We start from the raw sequence: 20,278 nt of genomic DNA, 5'->3' as shown, positions 1-20,278 counted from the left end.
CCCTCTTATCCACTTATTTACCAAGCTGTAACTTTTCACTTTTAAAACGTTGCAACATCGTATATTTACTTAGGTTGCTGGGATGTACAGCTAGAGACTAGTAACGGAATGAGAAAGGTAATTATGCCACTGTACATAAGGGAACATAAGGAAATTTAAAAATGTATGGGATAGACATATGGATATCCCAAATGTAAGGCAAGACCAAGGAGTGATTAAGGTATGAGTCTTCAAAGCAGAAGAAAACAGGCAAACTAGATAGACCAAACAATCTTATCTTATATCAAATTCTCTGTTCTATTCTATGCATGATGGAACTCTTGCTTAGAGAAGAAAACAGAACAACAGCTTTGTTTTTGTTTACTTAGATTTGTTCCTTTAACCCCTTAAGTCCCCTATAGATGTTCCAGGTGTGCGAAGTTGGCTCATGGCCATTGCTGGAGCACCAGATCACCTTTTACCAAGACATCTCGGACCTTACCTTACTGGTGAGGTGCACCCTGCAACCATTGACATCCGAGTTGCAGCGGCTGCGCATCCCGTATTTTTGGGGTCACTCCTTTGCCCTGGTAATCCGCCATGACAACATCTCCTTTTTCTGCGCTATTACCATGAGCTCCCTGATCTCCTGCGGGCACTCGAGTTGTCCGATCTTCACCTCCCTGATTGGACTCTCATGGGCTTTGACCCGGAGAGTGGGCCTATGCGGCCTCCCCTTGCGCCCACGTTGTGCTCTGTGCCTTAGGCAGAGGACGACTCTGTGTTTGTAATAAAATATATTTAGGGCCAAATACAAACTTCAAATAATTGGAACACATTTTGTGCGTCAAAAATAGGCAGAGTCACTTAGATGCAAACAAAGGTGAAACATTTAATACAAACAAAAATAGACGAATATAAAAAGTAGGTAACAAAAATACGAAACAAGTCTTACAAAACCTTGGAGAGGAATTTAGTTCATGACATCTGTCCTATGCATTCCTGAGGATGGAGGGAGGGAGGGAGTGTTGGGACGTGAAGAGTCCGTGGATGGCAAGTACATCTTCTCTCGACCTCTCTTCCCATGCCTCTCCATGTCTTACAAAAGCCTAGCTTATATGTGCCTTGGATAGTGATGTCAGTCTATTGGTCTTCACCTAATTGGGTAAACATGCTCACTAAGATCTTTACACGTCGAAATCCTATTTTAGGTAGTCACTGTACGTATATTGTAATGCCCTTTTAGAGTTACAACTATACCATGCATTAGCAAGTTACTATCCTATCTATAGAACGCCTGTTCAGCAAATCCTTCATTCCATATCTTAAGGTCAAGGAAACCTTGAAGCCTATCATTGAAACATATTAATATATCTTAATAATCATTTATTTATGAACAATGATTACATATCTTTGACTATTGCCTATACCAATAATTATATATGGTCCATTTCATATTACTAGGGTTAAAAGAGATGTTAAATGTGTTAGAATCTTTTACAATTCCCCCTGATGATAGGATAATATCCTTATCATATCTTTTCAAATATACACATTTACTCACCATTCGTATCACATTCGTATCACATTTATACTACAATCACATCATACTTTAACTGGGACCATATGATAATCATTAGCATGAGACACCCTTTTCTCTACATTTGTTATGGAATGAGAGGATTGTGCTCTTTTTATCATTTCCCTTAATATTCCATCTCCCTTATCTACTTCATACTTAACATGTTTATATATCTTACTTATTCTACTTTGATAAACAATACATAATAAAACAAGTATAGCTATAATAACAATTGGATTTAACAATATATTACCAGCTGCGGATTTTACCGAAGGTTGTGACCACATATTTACTGATTTTTTAAAATTTGACCACCAATTAACTCCAGACTTATCATTCCATTGATGTTGAATTTGTTCTAATTCACCTTGTTTATGTTGGAAAACAATTTCTGCATCTTTCAATTGTTGCTTTAACATGGCCAATAATCCCTTATCTTTCTTTATTTCCTCTGTCCATGTTTTCCAAGGAAAATGGTCTATCTGTGTCAGATTAAATTGCTGAGGTAGTGTTTTTAAACGCTCTGTGCCTATAGTGGAGACATTAAACTTTTTCCCATCTATCTCCAACTTTTTCAAATCACCTTCTATGCAATTTAATCCTCTGTGAAGAGTTTCATTATGCATACAATTTGAAAAGAATGCTCTGACCAATGACTCCTCCTTCATTACTTGAAAACAAACTTTCCCTATCTTTACTTGAGTCATTAATTCATGCACAGATGTAACACTTTCAATCCTGGCTTCACATAATGAATGATTGTGAAAACAAGAATGATAGACAACCTTTTCTTGTCCTGGAAGACATATTACTTTGGAAACAAAATGAAGACAAGCTGAAACATCTAATTGTTCCAGATTTTCCCCATCAAATACAAAATCTGTATACCTTAAATTATAATGAATCAATTGTGTGTCACTGACTGGAATTCCTAAAACTGTTACCACTACTTGTTCAACTCCTGCCACTGGGATTAAAGATGTCCCTATACAAAAATCCTGATCACAACCCATCCATTTATTAATCCACAAATCAATATGACCCAGACCAAAACTATATTTGTCAGGTAAGCTTTTCAACAAACCCAAAGGTATAATACCACTCTGTAAAGCCTGTGCAATCATCTTTAGATTAGTGGAATATTCTATCTGTATTTCCAGGCATGCCCTTGACACTTGATTCTCCTCTTGACTCTCTATTAAGTCTAAAGTGGCATCCTGTAAGTGAGATACAGACGACCCAATCACAGTAGCAGAACTTAGAACCATTTTTTCCAATAACTGATTTAACCCTTTTTGTATTTTTGCTCCCTGACTTCCAACATAACTCACGGATCCCAAATCGGATTTAAGAGTATTTATATCCATAGTATTAAGTAAGCTTCCTACCGAACCAACACCCCCCAAGATTCCCTCAATAATACCTCGTCTACTTCTTGCCATTCTCAATGGATTTTGTCCAAACCATTGAGCAAGACCTTTTTCCATGTTAGTAAGGTGTGACAAACATTGAGGAAACCAAGTGGATATTTTCCAATCAGTCATGTTAAAAGTCCAAACTAGGGTTACAAACGATCCATTCCTCAACAATGGCTTAGATTGAAAGTAATTAACCTGAAAAGGATTGGATGGTTTGAGTCTAGTACCAGTACACAAATTGTCTTCAGGGGACCAAACACTGACATTTGCTCTGGCACAGTGTTTGTAATCTCCTTTCAGTAATACACAACATTCATATATCCCAGAGTCTTTACGAGTTGGACTATCTAATCTAAGCATAAAATGTATACCATTCCAATGTACATCCCCCATTTGACCCTTATGAAGTATACGAGTTGGATTATTTGTAAAACTTCCTAAAGATGTTTTCCCTTTTGACCAAACGAGTGATGCTTCCTGGGGTAATAGTAACCTTGTCCCACATTGTAGTTCTATAGGTTTCAATTCCTCTTGGCTTTTCACACTATGGGGATTAACTCTAACTTCAGGTGCTATAGAATTAGTTACCGTAAACACAAAAGATACTTTGACCATAGCTATTTCTCTTTCCACCTGAAAGTTCCAAACCCTAGTCCAATCATCATCCCCTGCTGATATAGAAAGCAGTGAAGGATCCAAGATTTTACCATAAGACTGAGTTTTATACCAAATCTCTGTCTTTGATCTTCCCATTTTCCCTGATGTTAACATTTCATTGGTAACATCACCTGTCCATTGTGCATGTTCTTCTCCCTTAATTGTTATAAACCACCACATGGACTCAGTAGGATGACATTCCCAAACACCTGTCTGATTATTATGGGTATAATTCCCCTGTGACTGTGTGAATTTGGCTTTTGGTCCTACTGTTGCATGAACCGTGATCTCTGAGGTATGCTCAAAAAATATAGTCAAACAAGGTTGATCTCTGGAGCCATAACCGAATCTAATTTGTCCAACAATGTCTCTTGATGTATCAATGTCTGATGTCAGGAGTCGATCCACTCGAACTTCTCTTATCTTATGCAATAACAATATCTTCTGTGGTAAATCCTTTGTCTGATCATCAATTTCAATTGGCTTTTGGTACTGTTCAAACAACACAGCTATCAAAAAACTATGCTATCTTGATGTCACGATTCTTGTATTGCTGTTTCTCTGGAGGTTCTCCTTTCAATAGTTAACTGCTTTGTTTCTCCATTTTCTTGCAGAACTGTGTTCCTGCAAGAACAGAATTTAGTTAGAAACATATAATTTACACTGGTCAACATGTACCCACAGCTTCTGCTGCCTACGGGTATTTTTCACAGTCTTTTCTGTCCTTTGAACAAGGATCATAACTTGACCCATAGTGTCGATTATTTCAAACGGTCCTTCCCAATTACTTTCCCACGGTCCCGCCTTCCTAAAAGTCTTAATCATTACTGATGCTCCTCTCACAAATTTAGAAGAGTGAGGCGGTACCATACGCTGCATTCTAGATGCTGCATGGGGAAGAATTGTTTTTAAATTCTCCTGAAGTACCTGTAACCACTTAGTTCTTGCAATGGCATCTTTCTGTGGAGTAGACAAAAATGGTTCATAAGGAAAGATCAATGGCATTTTCCTTCCTGTCATTAATTCAAAAGGTGTATACTGGGTAGTTGAGGAGCTCGTTCCCCTAATACTCGTCAATACTAGAGGTACTGCATCAACCCAACTATTTCCTTTATCAAGTAACATTTTTGCAATTCTAGACTTAATCGTTCTGTTCATTCTTTCTACAATACCTGCGGACTGAGGATGGTATGGAACATGGAATTGTTGACGTACCCCCAGGATTGCGCAAACAGCCTGCATGACTTTGCCAGTAAAATGGCTCCCCCTGTCAGATGAAATCATCCTTGGGATTCCCCAAGTACAAAAAACATGATTCACCAATGCTTTTGCCGTAGACAAAGCATCATCTTTCCTGACAGGTAACAGTTCTACCCACTTATAAAATACATTTACCACAACCAATGCATACCTGAGACCTTGGTTACCTGAAGTAGGAGACCTATGTAGTCAATCTGCAGTATAGACCACGAACCATCTGCAGGTGCAATTCTTAGAAGTGGAGACTTTTGTCCTTTAGGCCTGGGGTTTACTTGAGCACAAATGAGACATGACTGAACAACATTTTGTACAGAGTCCACCTTTTTGTCCCAATAAAACTTATCTTTGAAGTTTTCCAGCAACTTTTGCTGACCCACATGACCTAATCTTTACATCTTATAGCGGGTGAATTCCGTCTGCAAGTGTTTAGGCACAACTGGAAGTAAATTACCTTGCATCTCATAACACACCACTCCGTTCTCACAAACAAAGGGAGGTGTTATTTTATTCTTACATTCTATAATGAACGCATCTTTCATCTTTATCGATGAATGAAGGTAAATTTGCTTCCTTACTCTTTACTGGTAGTACTTCCAACCGTTCTAGTTCCATCACTATCTCTTCTGTCAAAGCTGCTTCCTTTACTAGAGAATCTGCTTTCTCATTTCTCAAAGCTAAATCACTAGTCCCTCTGCTATGGCCTGGTACCTTGACAATAGCATATCGGTTAGGATTTTTAGAAGCAAGCTCAAAAATAGTCTGCAATGTATCAACATGACTTAAGATTTTGTTAGATGAATCCACAAAACCTCGTTTTTTCCACACAGGTAAGTAGTCTGTTAGTGATCATACGACATATGAACTATCGCTATAGATTACCAAAGGATCATTGCTTTCTTTCTCGTTAATTTCCAATACTGTTTTAACAGCTTCAACTTCTGCTCTCTGGGCAGAAAAATGTCCTGGTAGTCTATGCTGAATAGCTCGACCTTTCAAGCAAAATCTAGAACAATCTACAAATACAGGTTCATCAGTTTCCTCTACTTCTTTTCTAAAAAGAGATGGATAATCCCCCTGAAATATCTCAACACGTGATTTGGATTTATCAAAACTCCCAAGTACTGAACCTCTTGTTTCAGTAATTGGACCTTCCTTGGATTTAATTTCAATCCTGACTCATACAACAGATCAAACAATTCTGCTAACAAGATGAGGTGTTCCTCTCTACTCTCTGTTGCCAACAAGATATCATCAACATACTGTAGAATACAATCTTGCCTTGAGAATTTTGATAATACTTTTGCCAATGCCTGATGAAACAGACTAGGTGACATGTGTGCCCCTTGTGGTAATCTGCAAAATACATATTGCTCATTCAGAAAAGTAAAAGTAAATTTGTATTAACAACTCCTCTCTATCTGAATACTGAAAAAACCATTACTGATATCCAGTACCGAGAAAAACTTTGCCTTAGCATTCAATCGAGACATGATGTCGGGGGTATCTGCTACAATTGGCGCCACATTTGGGGTACATTTATTAAACATACGCAGATCTAGAAGCATTCTATAAGAATTATCTGGTTTCTTAACTGCCCATAACGGATAGTTTGTCACCGAATTTGATTTGCGTATGACGCCTTGTTGAAGTAGTTCTTCAATAATTTTGGACAAAGGCTCAATTGAATCTGGAGGCAATCGGTACTGTTTCTGAGCTATGGGATCTGTTCCTTCCACTTTGACAACAACATCTTTCATCGTCCCTACCTCATTCTTAGATTGAGCCCATAACGAGGGATGTTTCTGCACAATTTCTACAAGAGTCAAGTCATTACAATCCATTTGTGGCCATACATGATTTGGGGATACCTCCTCAATTAAATTGATGACGGCCACTACACTGTAGTCACTTGGATCAATTACTACAGGCCCTTTAAGGTTATTACTTCTCCAAATCACTTGATTCCCTAAGTCAATGACCCAGCCTCGTTCTCTCATTACATCAGCCCCTAAGATATTTTCTGAGCTAGGACAATGCCAGATATCAATTTCAGTACACAAATAGCCAGGAATCTCAAACAAAACACCAGTAACCAAAGTTGCTGAAGTATTACATTTTCCACTAAAACCTACAATTGTGCAAACAGGTGAGTTAGATGTTATAGGCAAAGCTTGATTAGTCACACTTAATTAAGCTTCTGTATCAACCTTTGGTTAGTAGTATCAATTTATTCAGAATTAGTAGGATTAGTTTGTGGCTTGTGACAGTCATTCTGAGTTAATTCTAGCCGTTTGTCTGTCCATATCTCTCTCCAAGTTCTCTAATTGCTGAGCTAAAACAAAACAGTCGGGACAGCTGTTAAAGTCGTCAGTACTGTCATCAGGGTTAGATTCTGGTACAACTTTGTTAATCGTGCAAATACTTTGTCTAGGTTGTAAATCCTCCACAATCAAGTCATTAAACGTTTTAAACATGCTTAGGACATTTTGCAGTTTCTTCTTAAGTTTATCAATACATAACAATTTCTTATCTATCTTCATATTCTCTAGCTCACATTGTTTGTACATACTAGCCCATAACTGTGCATTAGTAGGACAATTATCAAATTGAAAAGTTATTTTACTTTTGTTAGCATATGTTTTTATAAAATCCATGACTTACCCTTCTTAATGAACTCTCCTTGAATGGCTGTTGTATCACGCTGTATGGCTTTCTTGCGTCTGCCGTCAATAGCGTCTCTTAGCACTTGTTTTTCCAATAAAAGTCTGTATCCTCAAAGGTTCTTTTCTTAATTATCTCCCGACAGTTTGCAAAAAGTGTACAGATATATCTGCCCTTCCCCCTGAGCAAGCTGGAGGGCAAAGGTCAGGAAAAAATACGCAGGGCTGGCACGCCAGATATGTAATAAAATATATTTAGGGCCAAATACAAACTTCAAATAATTGGAACACATTTTGTGCGTCAAAAATAGGCAGAGTCACTTAGATGCAAACAAAGGTGAAACATTTAATACAAACAAAAATAGACGAATATAAAAAGTAGGTAACAAAAATACGAAACAAGTCTTACAAAACCTTGGAGAGGAATTTAGTTCATGACATCTGTCCTATGCATTCCTGAGGATGGAGGGAGGGAGGGAGTGTTGGGACGTGAAGAGTCCGTGGATGGCAAGTACATCTTCTCTCGACCTCTCTTCCCATGCCTCTCCATGTCTTACAAAAGCCTAGCTTATATGTGCCTTGGATAGTGATGTCAGTCTATTGGTCTTCACCTAATTGGGTAAACATGCTCACTAAGATCTTTACACGTCGAAATCCTATTTTAGGTAGTCACTGTACGTATATTGTAATGCCCTTTTAGAGTTACAACTATACCATGCATTAGCAAGTTACTATCCTATCTATAGAACGCCTGTTCAGCAAATCCTTCATTCCATATCTTAAGGTCAAGGAAACCTTGAAGCCTATCATTGAAACATATTAATATATCTTAATAATCATTTATTTATGAACAATGATTACATATCTTTGACTATTGCCTATACCAATAATTATATATGGTCCATTTCATATTACTAGGGTTAAAAGAGATGTTAAATGTGTTAGAATCTTTTACAGTGTTCCAGTGATGTGCCAGATTCCCTAATTCGGGGAGAACTGGCGACCCTTTTAAACCGCAAACATTATAGCACCTATTTGCGGAATAAGGCGTTGTACCACGAGCACAGAGATAAGACCGTGAAATTCCTGGCTCGGGCCCTTCGTCGGTCCCGTCCCCTTACCTACATCCCTAAGATCCGTTCGGCAGACGGCCGTTTACACCTCCTTCACTCCGACATCTCTCGAAGCTTCCTCTACTACTTTTCTGGTCTCTACAATCTCCCCTCCCATGGGGGCGAATCGGCCCCCAGGGACTCGCAAATTCGAGACTACCTGACCCGCACAGTGCGCACTGGTTTGTCTATTGGGGATGCATGGAGGCATTGGAGGCCGAATCCATGCCCATACTATGTCGGCAACCATCACCCTTATTCCTCAATTTTTTCGCAAAAATTCTAGGGAATTGACTGAAGCCTCTTTTGCCTTCCCTAATCCACCCTGATCAATCGGGTTTTGTTAAGTGGGACCATCCGTGCACTTAACTTGCTCTACTCCTTCTATCTTTCTTTTCACGGATGCTGAAAAGGCCTTTGACGGGGTAGACTGGTCGTTTATGCGGCCACCCTCAAGCATATGTGTTTTGGAAGATCCCCGTACTCCGCCCCCTCCGCGCGGCTTCGCATCAATGGTTCTTTCTGACCCTTTCTCCATTCGCAACGGAACTCGGCAGGGCTGTCCCTTGTCCCCACTACTGTACTTTCCCTAGAACCTCTCCTGTGGGCGATACGTTCAAACCCGGACGTTAGCAGCATACAGGTGGGTAAAACCCCACATAAAATTTTGGGCTATGCTGATGACCTCTTTTTTGCTATCTCACAACCTTGCATCTCCCTGCCTTCTATTATGAAAGAACTTGGCGATTAAGGCACCCTATCTAACTTCAAGGTCAATATGACTAAATCGGAAATATTGAATATTACCCTGCCCAGGGATGTGGGCGACTCATTGGCGGCTGATTTCCCTTTCACATGGTATCACGATAAACTGAAATATCTGGGCGTGTGGTTATCAGTTGATTTCTCCCAGCTTTTCGCCTTTAATTTTCTGCCATTATTATCTAGTCTGATCTCCGTAAGTGGTTGAGACTGGCGGTCTCCTGGTTAGGCAGCGTCAACTCTATCAAAATGAACATTATGCTCCGGCTTCTTTACTTGTTCCAAACCCCTCCCATACGTATCCCGCCCTCCTTTTTCAACACAGTCCGTTCTAAGTTCCTCCGATTTGTTTGGGGTCGCTGCTCCCCGCAAATAAAATATAGTGTCCTCATCCTTTCTAAGGTGAGAGGTGGCTTAGCCCTGCCTTGCCGAAGTACCTATTACAGGGTTTGTTACCTTTTACGAATACTAGAATGGACTAGTGGCTCGTTGAAAGTGAACTGTTGGCTCTTTGCCCTGGTTGAAAGTTGGCTGCGCCCGTCTCCAGGCTTCAGACCACCCCTTTATTATGGCGACGCTAGAGGTTTGGCACTCGTTGATCTAGAGTACGCCTCTCTCGACTATTCCATCCCCGCTCACTCTGATACGGGACAACCCAGACTTTCCTCCTGGAATGGGTGTGGACCTATTTCCCGATGTAACCGCAGGGGGATTGGTTGGGATCTGGGCATATCTGACCCCACATGGTCTGATGAGGTTCCGTTATGCCCAGTTAGGTCACTTTTTTCGGTCGCTAGCACGTAAACACCAGGTTCATAGAGCTTTGAGATGCTCTGCACTTCTGAACAGCATCCGGCCCATGGCATCTCCCTACTGTATGACTTGCTCCTATCGACTGTATATCCAGCCCACCCTCCTCATGTGGGCAAGTGGGAAGCAGCATTACAGATAGACCTCACGGAGGACCAGTGGGAGAAGATCTGTGTCCTCACACATCGCTGCTCCCTCAGCAATAGGGACCAGGAGTTATCATACAAATTATTAGCTCTGTTGTACAGACCCCCGTCTACAACTGCTCGGTATAACCCTAATGTGAGGGTGTGTTCCTTACTCCACCTTTGGTGGTCTTGCCCTCTCATGCTTCTTTTCTGGAGTGCCGCCCACTCCCATGTTCAGACTCTTACTGACAAGCTTGTGCCCTTCTCTCCTGACTTTTTCCTTCTTCTTCACATGCCCTTTTCGATCTCCTGGTATAAGTCCTCTGTGATTCGTCATTTACTATCTGCTGCAAAAGCACTGATCCCCTTACATTGGGGTGACCCAGCCCCACCTACAATTTGGGAGTGGATTCGGAGGGTAGAGCAGAAACGAGTCCTCGAGGAACGTATACTCTCTGCAGCCGATAAGTCTGAGAAACACCACCGCATTTGGTACCACTGGGTGCAATTCTTACATAGTCTCCACATTTGCCCCTTGTTCGATAACAACTAACTTCTGTTTTGTCATCTGCTTTTTCCGGGTGTTCTATAGATATCTTCCCCCCACCATCAGCCACCCCTCTCCCTTTCCCTCCTGTCCCTTTTTTTTTAAATGAAATTTCTTTATTAGTCAGGAATGCGTTAATTGAAATAACAGTAGCAATGTGCATTACAACAGCGATCAGTTTTACAAATCAACAGAATCCATATATCAAAGATGGATTAGTGACATTGAGATCATAGCAGACACAAAATACAAAAGATCATCATTGAATGACAATAATAAACAGCAAAATTTGTGTCAAGAGGTAAGGGGGCAGGGCGAGAGGGCTTTCAGTCTGCGCAGGTGGACTCCCCTGGGACGCTTGTCTAGCCTGTGTTTCTATCCTGTGCCTGTTTATGTACCTCTTGTTTTGATTTTATGGTCTATGGACTTGATTAAATTTTGATATATTTTACAATGGATGCTTCCTCTCTATTCCTTGGTGTCAGCTGGCAACCTCTGATCCTTTGTTCCCACAGATGACCTATATGGGTTTTTCCTGTGTTTCTCCTTGTTTATTTTTACAAACTGCATCGTATATTTTGTGTCTAAATTGCTATCACCTTTGTTCATATCATTTTTGTACGTAAGCACTGTGACATTTGTCAGATTAAACTACATATAAATCCAGTTTCCGTCTCTGTGCTCTAACCGAACTCTACTTTCCGAGAAACCTGGAATAAACTATGTTACTTAATAGTTTTACTTAAATTGGGTTTTATACATTTTTTTTATCCGTTCAGTATGGTACTGGGCATTACCCCAGCATCCAAAAAACTGTAATAAGCTTAAAACATAACTTGGTGGTGGCAGCGTATTACCAGTCTGGTGTGGTTTTTGTGGTATGTTTAAGGGTTAAGTGAGGGACCAAAAGGCTGGCATTATTATCCTTGGACACCCACACCTTATGTATCCGGTTATCTGAAAGCTAACCGCAAAAGCAAACTTTGTTTTATTCGTTTTCATGTTCTCCTGAACACGAATGCCCAAGTCTCTGACAGGAGTAACTGTAGTCTTTTCCTTCTCTGAAGCATACACCAGGACACATGCTTGAGCAGTAGCTTTTGGTAATGCTATAAACACACAACCATCACCCAGTTCTGTATATCCCCTTACCAGGTTCCCTACCCACTTTGAAGGAAGAAAAGAACTCTAAAGCTACCCATTGAGAAGAGTAAAGAGATGCTATACGATTGAATGCATTTCAAAATACCGGTAGTTATCACCCGATTACTACTGTTTGAGGACACCTTGCAATTTGGTTATTTGCGTGGTCTAGTAGATCATTTCTTGGGAATGTTGTTCCTTTGTTATATTTAATTATAAAAAAATTAAATTTTTAAATAATATTTTAAAATACAGCAGAGACTCAATAAGTCTCCAGAAGAGTCTGGTTAGTTTATAACAGAAGAGCTCAGGTGAAATAATGACTGGTGAGTGATATGACTAATTGATTGGGCCAATGCCAACTGACCCGCAGTGGCGTCTCTAGCTTCCATATTTAGGGGGGGCACATGGGGGACAGGGACCAAAGTGGGGAGCAATTATAAAACACTACATATATATATATATATATATATAAATGCGTGTGTGTATATATATATATATATATATATATATACATACATTATGAATTCTATATAATAGTAGGTAAACTCGACAATTAAAATAGGATACAATATATTATACAAAATGCATCTAAATGCATCTAAACACATCTAAATGATGAATAATTTGTGTGGGTACAGTAAAAATGGGGAATGGAGAAAAGGGGAATTGTGGTTGAACATATCCTTAAACTCTTTTGGAGACAAAAGAAGAGGTTAATATATTTTGATGCTTATTCCAATAAGGTATGTACAATTTATAAAATTTTGCCCACTAGGCCACTAGGTAAGGTTTGCAAGGAACGCATTACTTGCCCTAGTGATTTATGAGGTCATATTTATCGCCCATGTGTTTACGTTCTAATAAAAAAATTGTATAACATCTAGAACAATAAAAAAAAAAATCATCTTCGATATATTTTCATGTATTAGACAGTTTGATCAAGTTACTTAAAGTATATAATCAACTATCCTGCAATCCAGCCTGAGTAGTATAAAACACTTCTTTATTTATCACATTATAACACAATTAATCTAATAAGGGGTTAAATGAAAAAAATAACCATATTGCATGAGTATTCATGCCTAAATATGTGTTAATTAAATAATTTTTATTATTAATAATAATAATATGAAGTGTCCCTCCAAAACATATTTGTGACAGTTTATAAAGTTACACAATTTTTCTCCGGTCTCTGTTAAGTGTCAAGATTAAAAAATCATTGTGAGGCGGGTGCAGCTTTTTGCAGCTCTCAACTTTTTTTGGCAAAGGGAGTAGGCGTGGCAGACTCACCCCGCCCCCTCCCAAACATATATAAAGGCCGTCTGTCTAATGACGAGGTATATTGATTATTGAAGGGGGGCAATGGCTACAGCGTCTGGCAGGGGAGCAGGTTTCCGCGTGCCTTGCAGGTGGGAGAGGGTGTTCTTGTGGGTTTTTAAGTGTGTAATCTGCGTGTGTTTTCACTGGTTAAAAGAAAACATGCCTGGGTTTTTTCGTTTGGTAGAAATGTATGTTTCTGGGGAAAGTACAAATGGCTGTCGGTCTGTGTGGTTTGCGAAGTCCTTTTGGTACGTTTGTTTGTAACAGGTTCGAGGGGTTACAAATATGTGGCCGATGTAGCTAAACTCTCTTTGGGCTTTAGAGGGCTTTGAATTTGATGATACTACTTGTAGCATGACCTGGGTATCTGCTCCATTAGCTGACCTTGGTGGGGCTCTTCAAGTTACGTTTTAATAGTCAATTATGAATTTTCCATGTGTCTTGCCAGTATGGGCAACCAAGCAGTATGAAGTGTATTTAAGGTATTGAGGCAGTGCAGTATCAAGTTGATGCCTAAGTATTGTAATATTTGTTCGCACCCGGAAAGGTGTCCTCCGAATGTTGTGCTACATAACACCGTGTATTTTGCTGTTCGTGTAACATGTGGTTTGTACGGCGGCTATATAGCTGTCTGTGCATAAGGTGGGAAGACCGCTGACAACAAAAGAGTTGCTTATTTGAGAATAGGATATATTTTCTGGCTTTTCTTTTTGTTGTTGTAAAACCCCCACCCAGGGCCGGCCTTAGGGGTGTGCGACCTGTGCGACCGCACAGGGCGCCATGGTTGCAGGGGCGCCTGACTGGGACTTAGATTAAAGCATCGTTTTGTTTTTTTTTGTGTTTTTTTTAAAACTTTATTTAACATCATTCATGTTAAATAAAGTTTAAAAAAAAACGATGCTTAAATCTAAGTCCCGGTCAGGGGCGCCGAGCGGTTGCTCGTGAAGTTCTCGGCAACCGCTCGGCGCCCCTTACTCTCCGTGACTCCGTCGCTGTGCCGGCATCTCATGTTGAGCGCCGGACTATTCCGGCTCTCAACATGAAATGCCGGCACCGCGGCAGAGAGAGAAGACGGATGCCTCCCGCTCTCACCGCAGGACTCCGGCAACAAGGTAAGTGGGGGGGGGGGGGTGTAGTTTGAAGGGTGTAGTTTGAAGGGGCAGAGGGGGGGGTGTAGTTTGAAGGGGCAGGGGGGGTGTAGTTTGAATGGACAGGGGGGGTAGTTTGAAGGGGCAGAGGGGAGGGGTAGTTTGAGGGGCATGGGGGGGTAGTTTGAGGGGCATGGGGGGGTAGTTTGAAGGGGCAGTGAGGGGGGCGCCAGAGGAGTAGTCCGCACAGGGCGCCACAACGCCTAAGGCCGGCTCTGCCCCCACCCACACTTTATATTGCTTTATTCAGGGCATTCAGCCGTGGTGCGTGCCGGTGGGGTCAAAACTGCAGATTCTCTCATGAAAGGAAGGCTTCACAGATCTGCTGGCATTTCCAGAATGGCTACTGTGGTTATGGAGATGAATGCAGGTAAAGTTAATGGTTTTAACATTGTAAAAGGCCTCCATTAGTTTAGAAGGACTTAAATTATTGCAGCCTAGGAGATTAAAGGTCCTAGGGGAAACTAAGTGTTCTATACAGCAACCAGTTTAGTTTTCTGTGTATTACAAATACAGACATTGGTGAGGCACATGTGCCACAGAACCAAGTGGCTGACTTTTTCTTGTAGGCTTCCATTTTCAGCTTGCTAACTCCACTACCAAGCGCTAACCACAGCACTCTACTGTAATAAGTGGCCCTACAATATGCAATACCATTGATCTACAGGATATATAATATATATTTTTTTCTTCAGTCATGTTGATCATGTTTTTGTGTCTTCCTCAGTTACCAGCACCTGCCTGCCAACATGCCATCAGAAGCCCCTGTCCACTACTACCCAGGTCGTAGAGTTTCTGCACCTTGTGTCTTGCCCTTTTCTCAGAACTCTCGGGCTGGGCGTAGGGGCTCAGAGCCAGCAGTTCCTCCTCGGCCAACAGCTAGAGCTGATCGCGAAAGACTTTCACAATCTTCAAGTAGACTAAACTGGGCATTGGCTCCAGAGTTTGTACCAAGGAAAGCAGGTAGATTTAAGAGCCAAAGTTTAACAATCCAGAACTTGGAAGCCATGCAGTACTTTTAATTTGTAACTTATTTCCATTTAAATTTTTTTATTTTGTACATGACTTGAAGTTGCTGATTTGAGAACTTTCCAATCATGTTCTTTAGGATCACAGCTTGTGAGATCTGTATCTAGTCCCACACTTCAAGAGGAAACAAAGCTTGAAGCAAAATGCTGTGAAGGCACACGGTCTCAAACATCTCTGAAGATTCTACATTCTGAAATGGTTAAAACCCTGCTACATGCTTCATAGAATTTCATACACATTATGAAGTTTCCTGTAATAACTTAACACTTGATACTTCAACAGGGTTCTTCAGATCTGCAGTATGAACGTAGTCGGGATGTGGTTTGTGGGATCTGCATGGATAAGGTGTATGATAAACAGGTGGCAGAAGAACGTGTGTTTGGGATTTTACCAAACTGCAGCCATGCATATTGTGTGGATTGCATCAAGCGCTGGCGAAAAACCCGGGATTTCCAGAATGAAGTTATAAAGTGAGTGACATTGGATAAACTGGTTAATCTACCAGTGCTAATACAAATAAAGCTAATTTATCTTGTTTCACTGTCAGGGGCTGTCCTCAGTGCCGCATAAAATCTAGTTATTTCATCCCTTACAAGTATTGGATTGGAGAGTCTGCTGAAAAGTTGAAACTTATAGAGAACTTCAAGGCAAAGACTAGGTATGAGGGTTGATGGGAGAGCTTTTTCTTCCCCCGGGGGGCCCAGTCATTAAAGCTGATGGTGTGCATATCTGACACAACCCCAGCCCTGGAGTTTTAATGGGAAATCCTAGTTATCTGTAATTACTGCTTCGGAAGGAGCTATTTGTAACTCCATTTCTTTTGCAGTAAAATCCGTTGTCGCTTCTTTCTTCGTGGTAATGGATACTGCCCCTTTAAATCTGAGTGTATTTACCTCCACGAATTGCCATCTGGTCACCAGAGAAGAAGACGACGGGAGCATCGTAGACCTAGTGCACCTGCTTTGGTAAGTGGTGTATTCCTGCATTAATCATTAATATATAACCTTTTATTTTTTTATATTTTTAATAGCCAGAATTTCTTAATTTTAGAGTAAGGAATTGCGCTGACAGAATCTCAATTTGTTACAGTAAATTTCCAATTTTAATATTGGACTATAGTGCCACTGAGCTGTGGTGTACAATTACTGCCTTAACGCTACATCTTCTTTTCTGAGATCATTGTCAGAGCCACCTCAGTTAATGAGAAATGATTCTGATTGCATTTCTTAACTTCACCACTGTATTGTAGCCACGCATCCCAAATATCAACACATACTCAATGTCTTCAAATATCCTTTTCTGGTTTAGACTAGTTTCCTTGCCATTCCAGGTGGCACAGATGGAGATGGCTCCGCCTACCAGGTAGGGCAGGAAATACTATTAATAAATAAATGGACCTGTTTTATTTTCTTTGGAGCCCCAGGGGGGTATCCATTGTTTGAGTTCCTGACAGAGGTCCTTGGGTGGATCCAGGGAACCACAGCAGTGACAAGACTCTCCTTATTTGGCTCACCTCAACATAGCCCAGGGGGCTCCCTGGGTAGATTCCTGGCTCCTTCCTCCACCTCAAAGATGCAGCACTGCCACTGATCCAGTTATCTGAGCACATTACAAACCCACAAGTGCCTGAAAACAGGCACTTCACTTTCAGGTACATGGATTGGCTTGACTGGAGGTCATCTGAGGCAGGGGCACTTCTGGCCCAGTGCCAGAATTTTTTTTTTTTTTATTTTTTTGTTTCTGGGTTTTTTTTCCCTCCCCATCTTCAGATGAGGAAGGAGAAATTAAAGAGGACCATTTCTTACCAGGAAGCTCATCTCAACCTTAAACCTTCAGCATGAGGTACCAGAAACAAAACCGGATCCATTTCAAGGTCGTTCCAAGAAACCGAAGACCTTCCCTGCTAATGATTCCCTATCGGCTATCATCTTGGAGCAATGGAAGCATTGAGACTGAAGATGTCTTGCATCAAACAGGATAAAGAAGCTGCTCCTGTCCGATAAGAAAACCAGACTTCTGGGAAGTCCATAAGATAGCAGACTTGGCTACTGCTGCGTCTAAGATGGCCATTCCATTGGAAGATGTATCACTTCAAGGACCAAATGGTCAAGAGGGCTGAAAATGCTGCAAAGATCTTTTGAAGCGGCGGCTAATCTTCATCCATCAATTACCCTTGCCTGTACCTCTACCATGCTATTAAACTCTAGATTCAACAGCCTTTAAATGACATCGCCTCTATACCTGGGACAGAACAGGTCGCCAGGAACACTTGCGTGGCAGTTGATTTTATATCAGACGCTGCCATTGAATCGGTGCGTACATCTGCTAAGACCATGGCATTGTCGGCTGTATCCAGAGGAGACTTCTATAAAGCTACCTGCCTACAAGGTTGTCTTCCTAGTGTTCATTACTTCTAAAAGACTGGTGGATGAGCTCCAGATTTGAGCTGTTCCTCAGGATCTTTCCAGATAGAGTGGTCCTTAAGTTGCCACCAGAATTTCTATTTAAGGTGGCCTCGAGTTTTCACTTGTATCGGGAGACTGTACAACCAGAATTTTTTCCGATTCCCAAGGAAGAACTCCACAGGTGTAGAGATGTATCCAGGTCTACTTGTCCTGTACTTACCAATGGAAGTAGTCCAGTTACCTTTTCCTATCTTTTTCTGGTGTCTGTAAGAGGATGTCGTTATCCAAGGCTGCTGTAGCCCATTGGATCAGACTCGCTGAATACTATATCTCTGCAGGGCTGGATACTCCCTGAAGGCGCATTTGACTAGATCATTCTCAACTTCATGGGCGTAACTCTTGTATGAACCTATCTGTAAGGCAGCAACCTGGATGTTCTGTACGGAACTGCAGGCTCAATCTCAAAGCCTCTACGGACTAGCAGTTTGGTCGGCATGTCCTTCAGGCTGGAATCCTTCCCTCTCTATCTGACTAATTCTCAATGTGCCACCTGGAATGGCAAGGAAATTAGGAATTCTTACCTGGGAATTGTTTCCTTGTCCATTTCCAGTGTCTCATTTAGCACCCACCCATTAAATTATCCTTTTGTGTTTGTTGCACAATTTGTCTGAGTGTCTATAACCACACTGAGGAAGGAGGAGGTCCACTTTTTTTTTTTTATAGGGCTTCCTGCCCTGCCTGGTAGGCTGAGCCATCTGCATCTGTGCCACTGTGCAAGGGTAAGAAGCTTTAAGGTAAATGCAAATGTGCTTTTGAAGGTTGTATACACATTTAACAAACTTCACTGAAGTGTGCATTATCTCTTTACAATATAATTAAAAGTGGGACAGTTTCCAGATATGAGTCAATGTCTTACAGGGTTGTTAAAACTGAAGTGCTGCTTTAAAGAAACTTTTTACAAATTAATGCTTATCTATCTCCATAGCCCTATTCACACATGCTGGAAATATTTGAAGAGGACTTTCATGATGAGGAAGACTTGGATCTTCTCCATTGTGCTCTCGCCCTTGCTCTCATTGAAGATAACTTTGAGCTTGGATTTGGTTTACCTGAAGAGGTTGAAATAGAGTGGGGTGAATCCAGTGACTCAGAATAAATACTCCCCACTTTGAAGACTGGACATATCTAGGCTGGAAACATCTGCGTTTTGTTTGCCCACAAACCACGCTTCCCCCTCATTAGTTTATCAGGTTCTAATTTGCTTAGGACTGTTGAATACCCAAGACTTGCTCCTGGGTTTGTCTATAGCAGTGCTGTTAAAGCAGGCATGAGAAGAGACCCTCAGGGTATTCGGTATAGCATATTTGGAAAGTCAGATGTTTCTGTAAAAGAAAAAAGTTTGTTTTGTAATAAAGATTTAATACATTAACAATGGTCATGAAATGCCTTCAATTTTAAGGGTGGACTTATAAATAGATCATTAACATTCATTTATTTGTTTCAACAGAACCATTACAACCTAGCAAGGTGCTTTAACCCCATGACAACTAATAACATGCCTCATATGTCATAGGGTTGAATGGGCCGAAACAAGGTAAAAGAAATTGGGAAGGGTAAGGAATGAAAGAAGGTTGGGGGGAGAAAAAAAACTGAAATTGGCTTGCCCTGGGGAACCTAGAGTGAGAATGTAATCAAAGTATTGGGTTTATCCCCTGCTGTCTGCTATAGCACAGGTGGAGAACACAGCTTTCCATTTCCTAAGCAGGGCAGATAGGGCCAACAATAGTTGGGTACAAGCCTAGTGCAAAGACCTGGCTTCCCTTTTATCTCATCTGAGACAGCTGGAAGGCTAGGCCCCATGCATGGCTTCAAGGACCCTACAGTAGTAGTCACTCATTGGTTGGCCTCGGAGATCAATGTCAGTTGCCTAAACGTGTCACTTTTTAAAAAAAATTTTTTTTTTTTACATTATATATATTTAAAATTTTGTAGCCTAATAAAATGCTGTGACCACTGTAACCCAATCTGGTCATCATCCCTATTGCTAACACTTTTTACAGTAACTGTAATCTAACCCTAACATGTAGCCATACCTAACACCTAGGTATAGTCACTAAGCTGTTAGCTTCGTTATTTGCATGCTAGTTGCTTTTGAGACCCTAAAAATACATATGACAAATCAGCCCCAAGCCCAGGTGAGACAAAACATTAAATACCATTTAGAAAAATGCTCCAACTCAGGGAAGGCTTGACACAAACACATTCAAAAAAATCCACAACCCAGGGAAAGAACTTGAGCAAAAACTATGCCCATG

General features: G+C 40.9%; 1 protein-coding gene across 1 annotated transcript; it reads left to right on the top strand.

The window, feature by feature from the left end:
- Nucleotides 1–401: 401 nt before the first annotated feature.
- LOC149274289 (putative E3 ubiquitin-protein ligase makorin-4) lies at nucleotides 402–19,119 on the top strand. The gene is made up of 10 exons (XM_089505679.1): nucleotides 402–695; nucleotides 8,514–8,850; nucleotides 13,830–13,863; nucleotides 14,780–14,899; nucleotides 15,257–15,492; nucleotides 15,638–15,756; nucleotides 15,841–16,028; nucleotides 16,106–16,216; nucleotides 16,385–16,523; nucleotides 18,949–19,119. The coding sequence occupies exons 1-10, from the start codon at nucleotides 402–404 to the stop codon at nucleotides 19,117–19,119; spliced, it is 1,749 nt and encodes a 582-aa protein (XP_089361805.1).
- The last annotated feature ends 1,159 nt before the right edge of the window (nucleotides 19,120–20,278 follow it).

Source organism: Sceloporus occidentalis, unplaced genomic scaffold, assembly GCF_023333645.1.
Source record: "Sceloporus occidentalis isolate IW3139 unplaced genomic scaffold, rSceOcc1.0.p SCAF_339, whole genome shotgun sequence".
NCBI classification, from domain to species: Eukaryota; Metazoa; Chordata; class Lepidosauria; order Squamata; family Phrynosomatidae; genus Sceloporus; species Sceloporus occidentalis.
The sequence above is the reverse complement of the archived record's forward strand: the minus strand, read 5'-3'. Positions and strand labels throughout refer to the sequence as shown.

Bases quoted from the DNA above. Each gene is read 5' to 3' on its own strand.
- LOC149274289 (XM_089505679.1), top strand. From the start codon at position 402: ATGTTCCAGGTGTGCGAAGTTGGCTCATGGCCATTGCTGGAGCACCAG. The intron at 13,864-14,779 runs GTATTGAGGCAG...TGCTTTATTCAG, and splicing joins CAGTATGAAGTGTATTTAAG to GGCATTCAGCCGTGGTGCGT. The intron at 16,217-16,384 runs GTATGAGGGTTG...TTTCTTTTGCAG, and splicing joins AACTTCAAGGCAAAGACTAG to TAAAATCCGTTGTCGCTTCT.